Genomic DNA, 18,223 nt, shown 5'->3' on the forward strand with positions numbered 1-18,223 from the left:
TGTGTGGCAACGGATCGATCGTTCCACGGGCCCCATTTACGACCGACGACCCGCCACTTTTCGGAATATATCTCCGTTCCGGGGGTGCTTCCGAATACAAACTATCCCGTGTGCTTTGCTCTTCCACCGACGCTACTCGTTTCACATAATTACTACGCTTTCGAAACGAGCCCACACGCCGCACATCCTGTCGCGAGAAACGCCACTGCGCTATATGGTGCACCCCTAAACGGGTGGTTCTTTGCGGGAGAAAAAATTGTTTGTCTTTACGGTGTAGTACATCCTTGATTCACATACATCAATATGTGTCTTCGAAGTTACACTAATTCGTAAAAAGGCTCTAACTTTTTACACAACTTTTTTAAATGAATTCCTGCAGAATAAAGAAGAGGCTGCGAACCTATAGTTGATGTAAACCTAACGCAGAGTGCGCCAGCTGCCGGTCCCGAAATCGCCGATGGTAAAGCTTGGATTTCAACCCTTCGTCATCAGAACCGCGATATTAATCAATTTTTTTAACAACGGACTTCAACGATGTTTAATCATTTTTATAGACAACTACAGTCTCTGTAAATTTGGATTGACGATTATTGGAGCTAGTTGAGAGGTTTGAAAATGCATTTCCGCGCTGGGAATGCACGCAAGCGCACAGGGGTTGATACGAGGCTAAAACTAGGGAATGTGGACTGCGATGTGCACGATGGCGCTAACTTCGGATATCGATTTTGGTCCAGTGGGATGCAGAACGCTCGCGTACTGTTAATCGCGATTCTCACTGTTATTTTACAGCAAGGAACCGTCCACTCGCGCTAAACATTCTCTCGCCGTGATAATGTCAAGTCGCGGAACCGTGGTGTGCGGTGTCAGCAGGTGAACACGCGTAATTATCGCATTGGGAGTGGTCGCTGCCACCTCGCCCCTACGCAGATTTGTAAATAGTCCGGATTAAAATGCGAATATCTGTGCTCGGGATACTTCTAAATTACGTTAGCATCGTTTACGGTGAGTCTGATCTATAATTCTGTTTGTATCACATCATTATTACTCGTGTCGAACTCTGTTGCCACCCTTGAAGGGTGTGTTGTTGTCTGAACTTGTCTTTTTGTATACGCCCTTTTCACGATTTTATGCGAATTTGATTCCAGGAGCCGCGGGAACGAGGACGTACGAAGCAAATCCTGATACGAAGAGGCTTTACGATGACTTGCTGTCTAATTACAACAGACTCATCCGCCCTGTCATTAATAACACCGAAACGTTGACCGTTTGGCTCGGTCTAAAGTTGTCGCAGTTGATCGAAATGGTAGTAAATAATTTATTCTATTATATTTTCGGAACGTTGATAGAATTGTTTGATTAATAGGGTTGAAATTGTTGCAGAACTTGAAGAATCAGGTGATGACCACGAATGTCTGGGTGGAACAGGTACAATCTACTTAGAGGGTCTCATTAATTATTTGTATGATTATCCTTTTACGTTGTGTTGTACAATGTTGCCCGTGTCTTGCAGAAATGGTTCGATTACAAATTGCGATGGGATCCAGAGGAATACGGTGGCGTGGAGATGCTTTACGTGCCTTCTGAGAACATTTGGCTGCCAGACATCGTGTTGTATAATAAGTAAATTGCGATTAAATAATAATTCAGCTTTCATAAAAGGTTTTAATTTTATTCCTGAATTCGTCATCTCGTTCTCCAGTGCCGACGGCAATTACGAAGTAACGCTGATGACGAAGGCGACGTTGAAGTATACTGGCGAGGTATCCTGGAAGCCACCTGCGATCTATAAATCGTCCTGCGAGATCAACGTGGAATACTTCCCCTTCGACGAGCAATCGTGCATCATGAAATTCGGATCTTGGACGTACAACGGCGCTCAGGTGATAACTCCGATATTATACCTTAACCATTAACTATATTGTACTAATGATAAGATGGTTCGTGTAGTTTCCATCACGGAAAGGTGCAAATAATTAGTGTCAACAGAGTCCTTCGAAAAAATGCTTTGTAAAGACTTTTCGCAACAGGTAGACCTCAAGCACATGAAACAAATACAAGGGAGCAATTTAGTGGAAACAGGGATCGATTTAAGCGACTTCTATTTATCAGTAGAATGGGACATTCTCGAAGTGCCAGCGTCCAGAAACGAGGAGTATTATCCTTGCTGCACAGAACCATATTCTGGTATGTCGTCAATTGAATTAAATGAAATATTTCCTATTAACCTCGCCGATTAAATTTTACGCAGATATCACGTTCAACATCACAATGCGAAGGAAGACATTGTTTTACACGGTCAACTTAATTATCCCCTGTGTGGGCATCACCTTCCTCACCGTGCTCGTTTTCTACCTGCCAAGTGACTCAGGCGAAAAAGTAAATACTAAGAGATGCTGACTTAATTATTTCCTCTTTGTATATATTTTATTACATGTTTACTGTTCGTAGGTCTCGCTGTGTTCCTCGATTCTGCTCTCGCTCACGGTGTTCTTTTTACTATTAGCCGAAATTATACCACCGACGTCGCTGGCCATACCACTTTTAGGGAAATATTTGCTGTTCACTATGATACTGGTCACTCTGTCAATATGGATCACCGTATGCGTTCTGAACGTCCACTTCCGGTAATCACCGAAACATATTTAATATTTATAAGATGGACCAATCGACGTCAGACTAATTGACATCGAGAAAACTCTGATATTCGTGCTGTTCTTTCATAGATCTCCATCCACCCACAATATGTCTGCATGGGTCAGACAAGTATTCTTAAATTGGATGCCTCGGATGCTGATGATGCGTCGCACGCCATATTCAACCCCCGAATACGACGACACTTACATGGACAGCGGCTATACTAACGAAATAGATTTTAGGTAAGAAAGTACTTGAATAGTTATCGTTATTAAGCATGTAAGAGTCAAGCTTAGTAGTTAAATCAAACTTATAACTAATCCAGAGGCACCTAATCGCTATTTTTCACAGCGTAAGCGATTATCCACTGGAACTGAAAGGAAGTCCGGACGGTTTCGAGAGCGTCACCTCTCAGTTCAAAAATATCCGCGAGGACGACGCTCGCCACTTTCCGCACGCTTCAGGTAAATCATCGGCCCCGTGCTCTGTATAAAAGTTTTTATTTATCATCTCCATCAAAGACACAATGCTGCTCTCTTGACACGATAGCAACTACAAATATGTAAATCGGTAAAGTTCTCAATACACTCTGATTTCTCTTGAAAAGTCGACAACGCATCCGCGCGTGTCTACATCTTAAACAACTAAACGAATATCAGAATTAACACGCTGTCATTCCTCGCGATCCGCGGATACATAAAAAAACGAATGGTGACTCACGCGGTGAGACAACGTCATGTATTGCTGTTTAGGCGAAATGATGCGCTAACAATGAAAGATGTGATTTACAGTTACTGACAGTGAGAACACGATGCCAAGACACTTGTCTCCGGACGTCATATCAGCCCTGAAGGGTGTGCGTTTCATTGCTCAACATATAAAAGACGCGGACAAGGATAACGAAGTGAGTTCGACTTATTGATTTGATTTCTCCTGTAGCACACAGTTCCTGTTTTACTTCTGATGCCTCGTTCCGACAGTAACCGTCAGAAACGATTAGAGCCGAGTTTGTACTTCGTACGTTGACTGCCAGGTCGTTAGACCGCGAATTTTTATGCAAAATTAAAATTATATACATCTGCTGCAAGAAACAAGAGCCTACTCTCTCTCTCTCTCTCTCTCTCTCTCTCTCTCTCTCTCTCTCTTATACACGCACACACACGCACACACACAATACCCAAGTACCGCACGCGTTACTTTCTAAAAACAACGAGAACAATTTTACAAACTCAATAATCGTAAATTATATTGTTTTTCTAACGCAAACAGCACTTTTCGCTCTGAGGAATGCATGAGGATGAAATCGATTTGATTCGTTGAGAATTATGGAGAGTTCCGACCAGGCAGTCAACGAGCTAATAAATAAATTCACAACTATCGCGTTGTTCTAACGGGTTCCTAATGTCTTCCAGGTGATAGAAGATTGGAAGTTCGTAGCTATGGTGTTGGACAGATTGTTTCTTTGGGTTTTCACTTTTGCGTGTATCGGAGGAACGCTCGGTATAATATTCCAGGCACCTAGTCTATACGACACAAGAGAACCTGTGGACCAACGACTCTCTGGAATATCATTTCGTAATTTCATGTATCCGAATCTAGAAACGGACAACACGCCGAAAGAGTAAACACAAAACCAGGAACCCATTGAGCCCGAGAGACTCGCGCGTACCACAAACAACGATGGAAATTTGTTATACCGTTCGAATCATATTTATATCGACTCTCCTATCTCTCTTTATCTCTCTCCCTCATTTTATTCCGTAAAACGATGTTGCTTTTGTAAGAAACGAGGATCTAATAATAAACATAGTCTAAGCGATTTTATTAACCCTGATCAGCCACAAATGAAAATGAATAAAGGGTCGATAGCCTAGAAAAGAAAGGAACGTCCGGATTCAATTCCACTCGAACAAATTCCATAAACACCTAACATCAAGGTTAATAAAAGGCTTGAGCTACGAAACAAGCGATCACTCTTTTATTCCGATCGAATCACACCGCCATTTACGATTTCTCTACGACGCTATAGACATGTATTAAAATACTTTGTGTGCTCCTTCTCAACGGAACCCATCAGTTCCCGAGAGTTTCCGCTTCGCTCTCGAGAGTTGGACAAACTATACATTAACGATAGAACGGAATGCAACTGTGAACAAAAATCGACGCCACTCTTGCTATCCCGCTTGCTAACCGCCTCTTCTCTTTCAGTACCAAAAGTAAAAACATCGTGACGATACACCGTACTCTCCGTGCCTCGCATCCTCGCTCGCACCCAATGGTTAGGCGTTGACGTCACACGCTTTAGCCAATAACTCGGCTAGAATCGAAAATATCTGTGGTTCGACCAAATTGGACGGCTTACAGCCGCATTCCTACCGGGGGAGTTCTAGCGAGGCACGCACGGTACGTTAGTCCCTAACAACAACGGTTTTACTTCGACAGATCACAGAACTAATTCACGTGTTTGGTGCTCGTTTGTTCTGTACACGACTGGTACGATCAGTTAAAAGTTTGGCAGTATTTTTACATAGATAAATACGAAAAAAGGTTTCCTTTAATCTAAATCAATAATCATCAACTCTGGCGAATCGCTAGTACTGCTAATGGAGCTGGTCTGCGATTTTTTTGGCGAGGATGTACCACAAGCTAGCTTCTTTGTACTCTGTGTTGGTGTACTGTGTTCGTCGTCATCGTCGCTGTCTGATATCAAGTCGATTACAACGGCTCGTTTCTTTTCTTTCGGTGGTGCTGGGTTGCTTTCGTCTAAATCATTGCAAACGATGGACGTGATTAGAAAACATCGTGGTAAGTAAACAATTTCTCTGAAGGTCACATTCTAAGGTCATCGATGTCTCTGTTTATAAACATACGAGGTGGAGCACTTGAGACAGACCACCCTGTATATTTTTATTAGCCAAGAACAAATCTAATCCAATGATGTATAATATCATGACCTTCATGTGACCTCAAGCATCAAAACCGACTCAAGAGAAACACGATTAAGAATGAAGTGTTCAATGAAAATCTGAAAGAGACATATTATCGATAAGAAAAGTATCTCACCAAGGTCCACCGTGTCCACGTCAATTTTACGGTCTTGCGAGTTGGTGACCACTTTCGATTCTGTTTTGTCCTTGTCCTTCTCTTTCTTCAAGACCAGATTTTCCCAAGAACCGTCTTGAAGAAGCTGAATCTCGTTCACGTCCGGCAGCAGCTTCTTGGAATTGAGAACCTCTTGGAAATAGCCGTCGATAACGAGAGTATCGTACAACGCTGGCTTGTCGCAAACCGGACAACTCCACGTGGGTTTCCTCTCGTTCATTTGCAGGAATAACGACGCGTCGAAGCACTGCAAGTGTGAACACGTGGACGCGCGGCAAGGCGTGGCCATCCGCATTTTCCCTAATGGACACGCTAACGACACCCTAAGCGACGTTGTTGCTATTTCACTATCCGCATCCTCGTTGAGTTTCTCCTTAACTGCGTAAAGAGATCATTCCCGTAACAATCATTCCCGCAAAACATGGACTCAATTATTCCACTTTGATTTATGGGGTATTCTGGATATTCATCACCTCAAAAATCGACTCAAAAACAAGAATAACCCCATGGACGAGCTTTTATAGATGGATTTAGAGCTAAACAGTTTGTTATCCTATTTTTTATCATACAATCTTTTAGTGCTCTCTTTGCACTTCAGTTACAGTAGTTAACACTCGACAAAGAGGTATTTATCGTATAAAAGCTCGTGAAAGTGAAAAATTGACAAGGTCCTGAAGATGAGCCTCCACTACTTACTCAAGCCCCTCGTGTAATCCGAGTGTCGCACGCCTCTACTTTTTAATCTTGATAAGAGCTCGGCACTTGATAGTTTTCTAACGAGGTATACCGCGATTGCATAGCGTCTTCCATAGTCGGCCGACCATGTGACCTGAATGTGATTTGGTACTGTTGGGGATAATTTAACTAAAGCGCTAATCTGCACAGGCCTCGGCGGCCTCTTTGGTTCTACTCCTGGTTTGTTCGTGGGTATTGGATTCTATTAGAAACAAACCCGATCAAACGACAGTCCAACATATTATTCCGAAAGAGTAATATATAGAGGTGTGCGAGAACCCGAAAATTTCGGGATTCTCAAATAAATAAAATATCCGGATCAGTCTCGATCATCGAGTAGCCAAGTTTTTCGCGTTCTCGCGCATCTCTAGTAATATATTATCGTTGATTTACTCACAGGTAGAGGACACAGTTTTCCATTCACTTTCACTGCAATACTGGGTGGAAAACAGTCTTCTTGTTCGCACGAGGTTTCTTGTAAACAAAATCGCATTTGTACCTGCGATGCACAATGTAAGATGCATTTTATTTGTTGCGAAGTGCAGATTAAAAGTATGCAAATTGGCCGAGAACTGAATTAACCAATGATACCTGTACACTATAGTCGATTTTACTTCCCGCCCGACAATCCCGTGAACTAGCTATGTCTGTCGACTGTTGTGGAGTTAAATGAAACATAAACGTATTCTCTTGAAGTCTCATAGTTCCCTGAGGCATCAAGCTAGACGGCTTCAATAATTCGGCTAGTAAGTCGTAAAATGGAAGCTTTTTGAGTCTAACGTCCGGATGAACAGGATACTGGCTTCTAGGTTGTATTTGTAAAGGAGATGGCAAAACTTTTGGAGGATATGGGTACTGACTATAGGCGGCACTTGCAGTCTGCTGAAATTGTAAATCATATGTAAGCTAATGAATAAAAGTTTCCAAATGTTCTGCATTGAAATTCTTAAACTAACTTGTGGTGTTACGCTGGTGTATCCTGTGGTTTGATACACTGGATTACTTCTAGGTGCTGGTAGCGATGCCTGATGCGCCGGAGGAAGTTCTTTTCCACTGTTAACTGCAGATTGTGACTGCTGTTGCTGGCTGATCTGCCTTTGAATTAAATACAGATAATAATACCATGAAACGTAATCTACGTACTTGAATGTATAACTGAAAGTTAAATAAATTTACCTTGTGTAATAATTTCTGGAATGCATGTTCTGATCAATTTGTGGTTCACCGGAACCACCTGTTTGACCGTACATTTGGTGTGCAGCAAGTTGATCAGCTCTAAACAAAATAACGAAAAGAATAATGGCGCTGGCGCTTGATAACAGTATACCTTAACATGTATAGTATACTTAAAGTATAATAGTATGCCATAGTACATATAAAAGAACATATACGGTTGAAATAATATACTTATGTGTTCGTTAAATAATAGTAACAACTTTTAGAAATTAATAGAATTTCGAACGTATACTTGTATTCACATTAATATTATACTCACTGTATGGTTTTATATAGTTCACGTATTTTGAGCTGTACAGGGTGGGATCTCAAACGTAACAATTCTAGCGCACGTGTTTGTAATTCTGTTTTTCTACCGGATTTATTTCTACCAGCAAAACCAAGAAGCATCTGAAGTTCAGACACTCGAAAACTCAATACCATATTCTGTAATCACAAAATGAAAATATTCATGTATTTTAGCTACTGTACATGCAATTTTCCTAAAAAGAACATATTTAAAAAAAAGAAGAAATTAATCGAAAGTTAATACCTCAAATACATTGTCAGACTTTATCAGCAACTAAATATTGTGTATATATATATACATATGCTCCATATACTGCTTTAAAGTATACAAACGTAATCATAAAAATACGAAATCAAATTTGAAAATACTAGGCATAAAAATCATACTTCAAGTTTTTCTATTTCTACAAAAAAATTAACATAGAACTTTGTTTTTTTTTAAACCAATAACCGTATTGTATAAGGACGAATACAATAAAGTATGGAAACACATTTTTTTTTCTTTTACGATTGAGATGAACAGTATGAATTTCATGGTACACTTTATGACAAAACACGTACGTTTTCAATGACACTTTATTTTCGAAAATGGAGTCGGAATGATCAGAAAAACATTCACAACATGTTTTCAAACGGAACGAGGTAACAAATTAAGGTTACCTATAATTACGTGGACATTGCCTGTCTTTCGAAGCACTGTGCGGTTGATAGAACATGATTAACGGTACGGATGTAATTGAGAACAAAAAGAAATGTAATAACTATCGTGATATCACACTGAGATAGGAAAACAATGATTGCAACAATGGTGTACAAACTTGTACGGCGGTGCACTATACGTCTGTTAACACAATTTACTGACGGGAATCGTAAACCGCTAATAACCCGGATATAACCACGATAAATCCACAATGCAGAGCCGCCGACATTTCTTTAAAATTTTACACGCTATCTATCTGCACTGCACCACTTTTAATACTTCACTCACCTCTAATTCTTTGGTCTCCGCCATCTTCTTAGACGATTTTTTTTGCGAAGCCGTTTTGCTTATATTATTTCCAACAGTTTCGATAGAAAAATTCTCCTACCCGGTTCTTATACCTTACAAGCTGTTTCGATCGCAACCCGTTTCTATAGTTTTCTTGAGTTTAAACGTATATAGCTATTAAATAATACCGTTTAAAGGGCGCGAAATCGATTTTTGTACGTTCTAATTTTGCGGTAACAGCGAAAAATCTGACTTTCCTCGGAAAACTCAGTTCCTCTGAAAAAATATTCTGTTCAACGGCATAAAGACGAAGTAAATATCGATATTGAACACTTCGTTCGTTCGAAATACGAAAAGGGATTTTCCAAGATGGCCGCCTGCACTGAATTGCACCGAATTTGTGAATTTGGTAAATTTCAAGGAACCGAGCAAGATCGTTCGTGGTGTGACGTTTACTTTTTTAAACATGCGCTAAATGAAATACTCACATCTCACATTAAGGTCGTTCGTTTAAATTCGCTCTATACATTTCACCGTTTTAACAAATCTACACGATAACGAAAAATCTTTACGTACATATACTGGTTATGTTTCATCTATTAGATTGCATGTATCGTACTAAACAATTTACATCCCGCTATATCTATCAGGACTATATTACAAATATATAATATTATCCAATCTATACCTCAACTATCCACTTTTAAATACCACAAAGTTGCATTGAAATATTGCAATAATGTTTTATTAAATGTATCTTACAATAATATAACACGGTCCTATATTGGAAACACGAATATACAATGCAACATAAACCTATAACCCTTTATGGCGGCCTTATCTTTTCAAAAGTAGATAATAAATAATCTTCACTATATCGATGTGATAATTTCACTAGGTGTTCAGTCAAATGATTCGTTCACACCTAGGGGAAAAACACATTCTAGATTATCATCTTTTCGTCCTGGTAATTCTCCAGTGGTGTTACAAAGTTCACTAGTTGCGTTCGTAAAAATGTCATAAAACTGCATAAAACTAAACCGTTATGTTATTTTTTGTTGGAAAAATTTATCAAAATGAATTACTAATATTTAGAGCGTTTAAAATTGTTTATAATAGTCCCAATTCACTTTCATGAATATCAATGTGAAAATTTTTCTAGGCGTTCGAAAAGACGATTGGATCATGCCTAGTGTAAAAACACACTTTAGACTTTAGATTATCATCTTTTCGTCTTGGTAATTCTCCAATGGCGTTGCAGACAGTTGCAGATATTATTAGCTAATGTCATGAAAATTGTGTTATCTTTTAGTGGAAAAATCTGTTAGCACGCATCACGAAGTAGGATGCGCGTGCGTCTATCTGAAGACATTAGTAACCACTAAAATTTCGAGTGTAATTATAAATATGTATGTATATATGGACATATCTATGACAATTTAAAAACATGGCTACCATGTGAAAAATAAATTGGTCGCATTACCGTCTATACAAACAAGAGTTTGTTTAGTTTTTACGATAATTTTGTTGCACGGTACCAGCGAAACTTAGTTGGTCGTAAAAAAGTACGCAGCTTTGATGAAAACTTGCAAAGTGTTGGCGCGGATTCGCCGAGTGAAACATTTGTGTTTTTAACAGTTACGGCTGCATTTTTAATGTCTATCGAATGGCCTAACGGATTTATAAGGGATACAAATTCATCTATTTACGTTCGAATATTCAGCACGATTCCGTGGCAATAGACTTCACGAAGGATTGTTGAATAATGGTAACCTTACTTTTTAATCTAGAGAAAGTTCGAATACCTCATAAGGAAAAGATAGAATTTTACAAATAATGTATTAGTTTCACTCATTACGAAAGAATATCACAAATAATCGGTTACACGATTGTAAATAGTTGTATGTAATTTAGGATCGGCGTGCTGTCTGTACATTTCGTGTGTGTATATAACTTAACCTATTTTTTAGATTCAATATATTTACAATTAAACATATCAACTAGCATATATAACTGTATAAGCACGAGTTAAGAAATGCTATGTTCAAATCTGTTAATGCTGGAAAGGAACTTGTACTTTATTAACATGTACGACCGCTAAACGTGATTCATTCGAAAGTCTGTTTTTAAAATAAATCTATTCTCTAAAAAGGTAACAAACTTTTACTAGACTGAAATTGTTAGATATGTCTCTTTGTGTAAAATCATATTATTGTACTCTGAGTGCATTGTTACATTATACATATGTGTGTTATTATTGTTGCAGATTATAATATGTTAAGACATTAAGCAAGACAACTTGTATAATAAAGAATCTATGTATAATACTGTGCTGCATTATTTATAAACTGACATCAATGGATTCCATTGATTTTGATACAATTATACGACATCCACGAACTATCATTCACGTAGATGTGGACTGTTTTTACGCTCAAGTGGAGATGCTGAGGCATCCAGAGTTGGAAGGCAAGCCGCTCGGAGTAAAGCAAAAAAATATAGTGGTGACGAGCAACTATCTAGCCAGAGAATATGGAATTAAAAAATGCATGCCTGTCCAAGAAGCTTTACAGTTGTGTCCGGGCCTGGCGCTGGTAAACGGGGAAGACCTAACAAATTACCGTCAATTTTCTACCAAAATACTAGAGATACTACATCAGTTCACACCTTTAGTCGAAAGATTGGGCTTCGACGACAATTTCATGGACGTCACGTCTCTTGTGCAGAAATGCATGAACTCTGGCAATGATTCCGAATCGAACATAGACATTTCCATGGAGGATCAAAACCCAATCGGCGAGATATTCGGCACCTCGGACGAGGAATGTCCATGTGGCTGTCATGCTCGGTTAGCCACTGCTTCCAAAATAGCAGCTGAAATAAGAAAACGAATTTACAAAGAGTTGCGTGTCACTTGCAGCGCTGGCATAGCACATAACAAGCTTCTAGCGAAACTAGCCGGGTCGTTGCACAAACCAAATCAGCAGACAGTGATTTTCCCATGCAGCGGACCGATGCTCTTGTCTACAATAGGGTCCGTATCAAAAATCCCAGGTGTTGGACAGAAAACCACGCAGATGCTAATGTCGAACAACATAAAAACAGTGGACGATCTGCGCAAGACATCTCTGGAGACTCTGGAGATGAAGATAGGCATCGATTTGGCGAGAAAACTAAAAGATAATGCCGAAGGCATCGACGAGACGATCGTGAAGCCTACAGGCAAGAAGCAGTCCATTGGCTTGGAGGATGGTTTCAAAAGTGTCTCTCTAGTAGCTGAAGTAGAATCAAGACTGGGCGCGCTCTTAAGAAGACTAACAGAGCTGGCGATGGAGGATGGGAGGATCCCCATCGCGATGAGAATAACAGTGAGGAAGCACGATTTCAACAAGCCAGCCTCCGGCAAGAGAGAGACTCGGCAATGCGCATTACCAAAACATTTACTGCCCTCCACGAAGTGCGGCGTCTACGACCACGCTAAGATGCTGTCGCTAGCTATGAAACTGTTCCATCGAACTGTTGACGTGTCCAAACCATTCCACTTGACCCTGCTAGGAGTCGCTTTCACGAAGTTCGAGGAGAGATCCTCCGGGAAAAATAGTATTACATCTTTCTTGCGGAAACAAGTCGCCGTTCAGTCTGTTCTAGACATCAGCTCCGAGGAAGGTATCTCGGATGTGAGCCTTGGATCGCCCATGAGCGTCAACCAGGACAGCAACGATGGCTCTGCGATGAGCACTACGTCATCCCCTATTTCAAAAGCGGTGGGAGCTGCGAATCCGGGGATCGAAGATGATTTGCTGAGCGAGATAGAGCCGCTGCCGAAGAAGACCAGGCTGGAGGTGTGGCTGAACGGTCGCAGAGAATCTCCCAGCAATGAGATGGCCGATCTTCGACTCAGTCCTTCGTCACCAATGCAGTTGTCACCGAAAATCGACGCGGCGGTCCTCAAGTCTCTACCCATCGACATCCAAAGGGAAGTGACCCGCTCCTGGCCGACGACTAGTAAACCAAAACCGAATAATATATTGAAATACTTCATAGCTAATAAGTGACGGAGTTCCGTGGCCTAGATCGCAACATAGCCATCACTTTTCTGTACACATCTCCGCGGGTTACAATATTGGATGGCAGCACCATGTGATATTATGACTTTAAGTTACAGATGCCGCGAGCTGATTTGCAATCGTTTTTGGGTATTAAAACTTCTTCTACGCATACACATATACATATATATATATATATTTTCTACGGCATTTACATCGATCGAATTTGTTAAACACGTGAGGTGACGTTCACCGTATAAATCTCTACCAGAGTCTATGAATAAATTCGCATAAATACATATACCTTATTTATTTATCTTAACTGATATCCGAGGGCATCGTTTGTTTGTCTTTTCGAGCGTTGTTTAGGGTAGACGGATAGTTTGGTCGGACCTGCATTTACAAAAGCTGTGTATTACCGTTGTATTTTTGAAGAGGCGTTCGAGAATGTATAAAGACGATCCAACGAGAAAAAGTATTCCCGAGAGTTTTAAAAATAAGTTTCTCACGATGCATCGAACGCGCGCGTCTAGCACCATATGATCTGAGGCGAGCAAACAAGCTACGAGTGCATAGAATTATAGAAATATCTACGTACATAACAGTAAACGAGAAGATGTTCGGAATAAAGTTGCGTTATCATAATCTTTTCCATTTACATTGAAAAATAAAAGATATCATTCGAGACACAAGGCGTTTCCATTCGTGTTCGTTAGGAAAGCTGGATTAGTAAGCATTTTGCGAAGGAGAAAGAGGACACTGTCGATATTTTTTTTTCTTTAATGAGGTGCTGGCATTTGATTTTGTACGTATGCTCCAACGGCTAAACCGTGGTCGCATTGATTTAAAACGAAAAGAAAAAAAAAAGGTGAAAGTGTTTATATTTTTAGTACCGACGATGTTATGCTACGAGTGGAACGGGTGTTGCGAATAACTGTACACCGAAACGGAAAATACTCGATCGATCCTACCGTGCAACTGATATGGAGCTCCACACGAATGATGACGAATAGTTTCTATGTATTGTATAATTATTTAGACTATTAGACAATCATAAAGACTTTATCGGTTCGATACGGTACAAGGTGAATAATTATAATATATATTATATATATATATATATATGTATAAATATATATATATATATCCGTTAAGCATACACGAGATAAGAATATGAGCCAACGATCCACGCGATTTCGAAATTATTTCTATTAGGCATACAAACACACGCGACGTGTATGCACAACAATGTGCGCGTCCTACACGGTTACTTAAGAAACGAAACAATTAATTGTAAATGAGAACATACGTACATTAGAGCGTGGCCAGCGGCAAGTGATACTGAAACAGTAGCTTTTGTAAACAATAAAAAAATACTTATATATACATATGTATGTATATATATATAAATATATATGAATATACATGTATATGTGTATATAAGGGTCGGAAGTTTATATGTTAAGCGTTAATTAACGACCAAGGCGGGAAAATCAGAGATTAGTTATCGAGCAAGTTTTTTCTTTCCTTCTCCTCTCTTCTTTTTATTTTGTAGCCCTCTCTATCTATGTTTATTTATTTACCGTACTGCATAGGAGAAGCGGCGACCATTTTGACTATTAACTTCTGGTTGTGAGAACATGAATATTTTATACGTAACACACACACACGACGTTGGGGATGGTATGAGCGGTTGCGAAATACGAGCGCTTGTCGTCGTCCAAGTTCTGATTAATTAGAATAACATGCAGCGGTTCTTCAGATAATTGTGTTTATATTTCGCGCGTGAATCAACCGAGCGACGCACGACCAAATTGACTTTGACTTTGCACAAGCTGTGCGCCATCAACGGCGCATACTGTCCCCGATCCGTTTAAATAAAGAAAGTTCGAGTTGTACGCTATGCATTATTTTCTTGTCCCCTTAATTGCTTAATTGCAATCCTCTGTACTCCAATCCTCCTGAAAAAGAATTGCCGAAAGCGTGGATTTTTGTTCGATCTTCAAAATTGTGCCATTTCACTTTTTTTATAAAATAATGAAGTTAAAGAAAAATTTAGAATGCAACCTTCATCGGACAAGTCTTGAAGAATCTTTGTGTATTCTTCTTTTCATTTACTAAATAGAAAGCGTTCACAATAAATTGGTCACGTTTTAATAAATTGTGAAAAGAATTCGTCTTTTTGTGTCCGATTGAATGCACCGAATCATGCACCCGAATCTTCGCAGAGCGATATTTAAGAGCAATATCAGAAAGCGCAGTACGTTCAAGTATGACGCCAGAATTAGACCCTTGCCACTACTATACAATTTGAATGAGGCCAATCACCCAGCCACCGTCTCTGAATGGGACATAATCAGGGTGAGTCACGTCATAATGGAATGAATTGTGCAGCTTTGTGACTTTTTAAATTGTCCTGCGCCCTCGTTTAATAAGCCTCCTCCCGAATAATCATCTTCGAGTCATTGATCAACACGACGACGCGAATCAGATCGTCGAATAATCGTTTACGCGGTTTTAAATTGTGAAATATAACGTCTGCCCGAAGTGTCCCGAACGGCATAGGGGCTTGAGAAATCTTAAAACATCAATTTCAATTCTTGAAGAATCATTCATTCCGAATAATCGTCAAGAAGAATCGAAATTTTTCCAATTACTCGAGTTATAAACACCTATTTTTCTATGCGCATAGTGATCGCACGATTATGGAATTCCCAGGATAATCAAGTGCAAACGGGTGAATTGTTAGTCTAGCATCGTTCGGCTCTTGAACGATAAGGGTACTTGTTCGGCCAGGGTTTTTCTTAGGCCCTATCACTGCGCACGTGAGATACATCTAAACCAGCTTTTTCATAGGTAATATCTGACCCAAATTTAAATAAAGGCCAGGTGCACGTTTAATTCCCATGGACATTAAGAAGGTACTTGGTATAAATACACTTCGAATGTTTCGGGAATGTCAGATTGATACTTCACTCGTGATAGTTAGCACTAGGAAGAATCGTCTAAAATGTTGTTCGTGGTCTTGACGTTCACCATTGTTACGGTGCTGCGAGCATCCGGTAATTATCTTACTCCATTTGAAGATTAATCCAATTCAAGACTAATATATTACACAAATTAATAAATACAGCGGCGAGCATAAACGAAATTCCGAAAATCGTCGGAGGTACACCAGCTGAAGATGGACAGTTTCCGTACCAAGCTTCTCTGCGCTACAGGAGCCGCCATTTTTGCGGAGGATCTGTCTTAAACAAGAGATGGATACTAACTGCAGCCCACTGTTTATCAGGGTCTCTTATTAGAATTATTTTTATTAAAAATTCTCTGTATCTTGCCAGCTTTCACGATGTTCTTTTAGCTTGAACGGCAATGGAATTACCGTCGTGCTGGGCACCAACAAGTTAGACGACGGCGGTGACATGTACCAATCCGAAAAGATAATCAGTCATCCGAGATACAGTTCAGCATTGATCAGAAACGACATCGGGTTGATCAGAGTATCCAAGGACATCGTTTTCGGGGACAAAGTGATGCCCATCGGTCTGCCAAACGAGAACTTCAGCAAAACAGATTACCCAGCCGCGTTGTCTGGCTGGGGAACCACCAGCGTGAGTATTTCAAACGAAAGAGCCGAGTAACAATTCCACGTACTCTTACATATGTTCTTTTTCATTTATTTCTGTCTGTTTTCTCTGTTCCATATGTCCTTAATTGGGCACAACAACGGGCCGCGCGTACTACCCTAAATCGTGTTAAGTACCCGGGAGAGGCCCCGAACAAGCTGCAGCACATCGAGCTGAGCGTGATCGATCAAAAACAATGTTTAAATACCAGCTTTCGTATCACCAACGACAATATCTGCACACTTAACAAGAGGGGCGAAGGCGCTTGTCACGTAAGTGCATTCAGGTCTAGTCGAGTGCTCGAGAAGAGGGCCCTTTCGCGTCAAAGGGACCCTCAGCAAGAGCAGCACCTCTCTCTTCGTTCTTTCTCTCTCTCTCTCGTGTTCTTTTTTCTTATTTGTAGTCCGAGGAAATCGTGCCGGCAAGTGCGTGACAATGAACACCATTCAGCCTCACTTATGCTAGATCGAAAGAATTGCTCCGCCGCGCGCGCACAGTTTGGCTTCCACTTTCTTATCGAGCCGCGGATAATCCAATTTACGAAGTGCCGAGCCGAGATTGCGATATTAGAGCTCGTTTATCCGGCTGTAAACTCCGTTACATCCTTTTACAATTCGCTGTACAGGGTCTTCGGCAAATCATTAACACGTCGAATGCCGCACGACTTTTCTGTGCTTCACGTATATTTTCATTTACTTCGTTCATGGAAGTGTGATCACCCTGTACACAATTTATTAATTACGTCTAATCTGTTCAATTGATGTTAATTTCACAGGGAGACTCTGGAGGTCCCTTGGTTGCCGATAAGGAACAAATCGGAGTTGTATCCTGGGGAATACCCTGTGCCAGAGGACAACCGGACGTTTTTACTCGTGTCTACAGCTATAAGCAGTGGATAAACAAGCACGTCGAAAAGGACAGCATTTAAATTTAAACAATGTACTTCGAATCTTATTAAATAAATTCTGCTTCACGTATTCAACTTTCGATGTTTAAACACGACACGGCGCGCGGCGAGAGAAACGGCGCCGAAAGAACCATTAAAACGGGACTCGGCGGAAGACAAAACAAACGTGCCTGAATCCGACACCCGGTGCCGAAGTTCGACCAAAATATGAATAATTGTTTTCTTCCTCGAACTCGGTGTCGCAACTTCTCCTCGTCGCATGTTTAGTTGCACACGTAACAAAGCGACCTACGCTTATGCAAATGCACTTTAAGGTGACACCAATTTTACGGCTCATATTTGCGAATTAATGTCACACGCGCCTAATGCGCTAAATTAGATAGAACATTTAGGTGGTGGGTAACATTATCCAGAGATAAATAAAGTAATTCGTGCTGCGGGCACGAGTTTAATTGCGTTTAACCGTGCGCTCTGTTGTCGTGCAACTGTATTTATAAAATTACTCGGAAATCAACGTTTCAAAGATTTGAAGTTTGTATTAATTATGCACCGACAGCACAGATCGCGATCGCGCAACCTCTTTTTAAAAAATCCTCGATTGCAGTTTCGGTCAAGTAGCGGATGACCCGAATTCGATGGCGCATGCTCGGATCATGTGCAT

At 40.4% G+C, this 18,223-nt stretch overlaps 4 protein-coding genes across 14 annotated transcripts; 3 read left to right on the plus strand and 1 right to left on the minus strand.

Moving 5' to 3' along the window:
- The first annotated feature begins 685 nt into the window (after nt 1-685).
- Nachrbeta2 (nicotinic acetylcholine receptor beta2) lies at nt 686-4,259 on the plus strand. The gene is made up of 12 exons (XM_076433048.1): nt 686-1,002; nt 1,146-1,303; nt 1,381-1,425; nt 1,511-1,620; nt 1,700-1,880; nt 2,028-2,184; nt 2,249-2,376; nt 2,449-2,624; nt 2,724-2,876; nt 2,986-3,098; nt 3,426-3,538; nt 4,047-4,259. Exons 1-12 carry the CDS (start codon nt 951-953, stop codon nt 4,257-4,259), a joined length of 1,599 nt encoding a protein of 532 aa, XP_076289163.1. The 5' UTR covers nt 686-950.
- Su(var)2-10 (E3 SUMO-protein ligase Su(var)2-10) lies at nt 3,119-9,795 on the minus strand. 9 transcript variants are annotated; one of them, XM_076433041.1, is made up of 9 exons: nt 9,472-9,795; nt 7,967-8,133; nt 7,648-7,746; nt 7,428-7,566; nt 7,063-7,377; nt 6,869-6,970; nt 6,433-6,673; nt 5,698-6,114; nt 3,119-5,397 (listed from the first exon to the last, which is right to left on the minus strand). In XM_076433041.1, the coding sequence occupies exons 2-9, from the start codon at nt 8,128-8,130 to the stop codon at nt 5,189-5,191; spliced, it is 1,686 nt and encodes a 561-aa protein (XP_076289156.1). In that variant the 5' UTR covers nt 8,131-8,133; nt 9,472-9,795; the 3' UTR covers nt 3,119-5,188. The 9 variants fall into 9 exon arrangements, with proteins under 9 accessions (XP_076289156.1, XP_076289154.1, XP_076289152.1 ...); XM_076433039.1 differs by lacking the exon at nt 9,472-9,795 and adding an exon at nt 8,984-9,463 and having other exon boundaries at nt 7,063-7,350; XM_076433037.1 differs by lacking the exon at nt 9,472-9,795 and adding an exon at nt 8,984-9,463.
- Nucleotides 9,796-10,328: 533 nt separating this feature from the next.
- Poli (DNA polymerase iota) lies at nt 10,329-13,328 on the plus strand. 2 transcript variants are annotated; one of them, XM_076433046.1, is made up of 3 exons: nt 10,329-10,751; nt 10,954-11,135; nt 11,250-13,328. In XM_076433046.1, exon 3 carries the CDS (start codon nt 11,341-11,343, stop codon nt 13,036-13,038), a length of 1,698 nt encoding a protein of 565 aa, XP_076289161.1. In that variant the 5' UTR covers nt 10,329-10,751; nt 10,954-11,135; nt 11,250-11,340; the 3' UTR covers nt 13,039-13,328. The 2 variants fall into 2 exon arrangements, with proteins under 2 accessions (XP_076289161.1, XP_076289162.1); XM_076433047.1 differs by lacking the exon at nt 10,954-11,135.
- Nucleotides 13,329-15,072: 1,744 nt separating this feature from the next.
- On the plus strand, nt 15,073-17,981 carry LOC143213315 (chymotrypsin-2-like). Of its 2 annotated transcripts, XM_076433054.1 has the most exons (5): nt 15,073-16,091; nt 16,163-16,322; nt 16,391-16,640; nt 16,790-16,927; nt 17,431-17,981. In XM_076433054.1, the coding sequence occupies exons 1-5, from the start codon at nt 16,040-16,042 to the stop codon at nt 17,581-17,583; spliced, it is 753 nt and encodes a 250-aa protein (XP_076289169.1). In that variant the 5' UTR covers nt 15,073-16,039; the 3' UTR covers nt 17,584-17,981. The 2 variants fall into 2 exon arrangements, with proteins under 2 accessions (XP_076289169.1, XP_076289166.1); XM_076433051.1 differs by having other exon boundaries at nt 16,790-17,530.
- Nucleotides 17,982-18,223: the final 242 nt, after the last annotated feature.

This window comes from Lasioglossum baleicum, chromosome 11, assembly GCF_051020765.1.
Source record: "Lasioglossum baleicum chromosome 11, iyLasBale1, whole genome shotgun sequence".
Lineage (NCBI taxonomy): Eukaryota > Metazoa > Arthropoda > Insecta > Hymenoptera > Halictidae > Lasioglossum > Lasioglossum baleicum.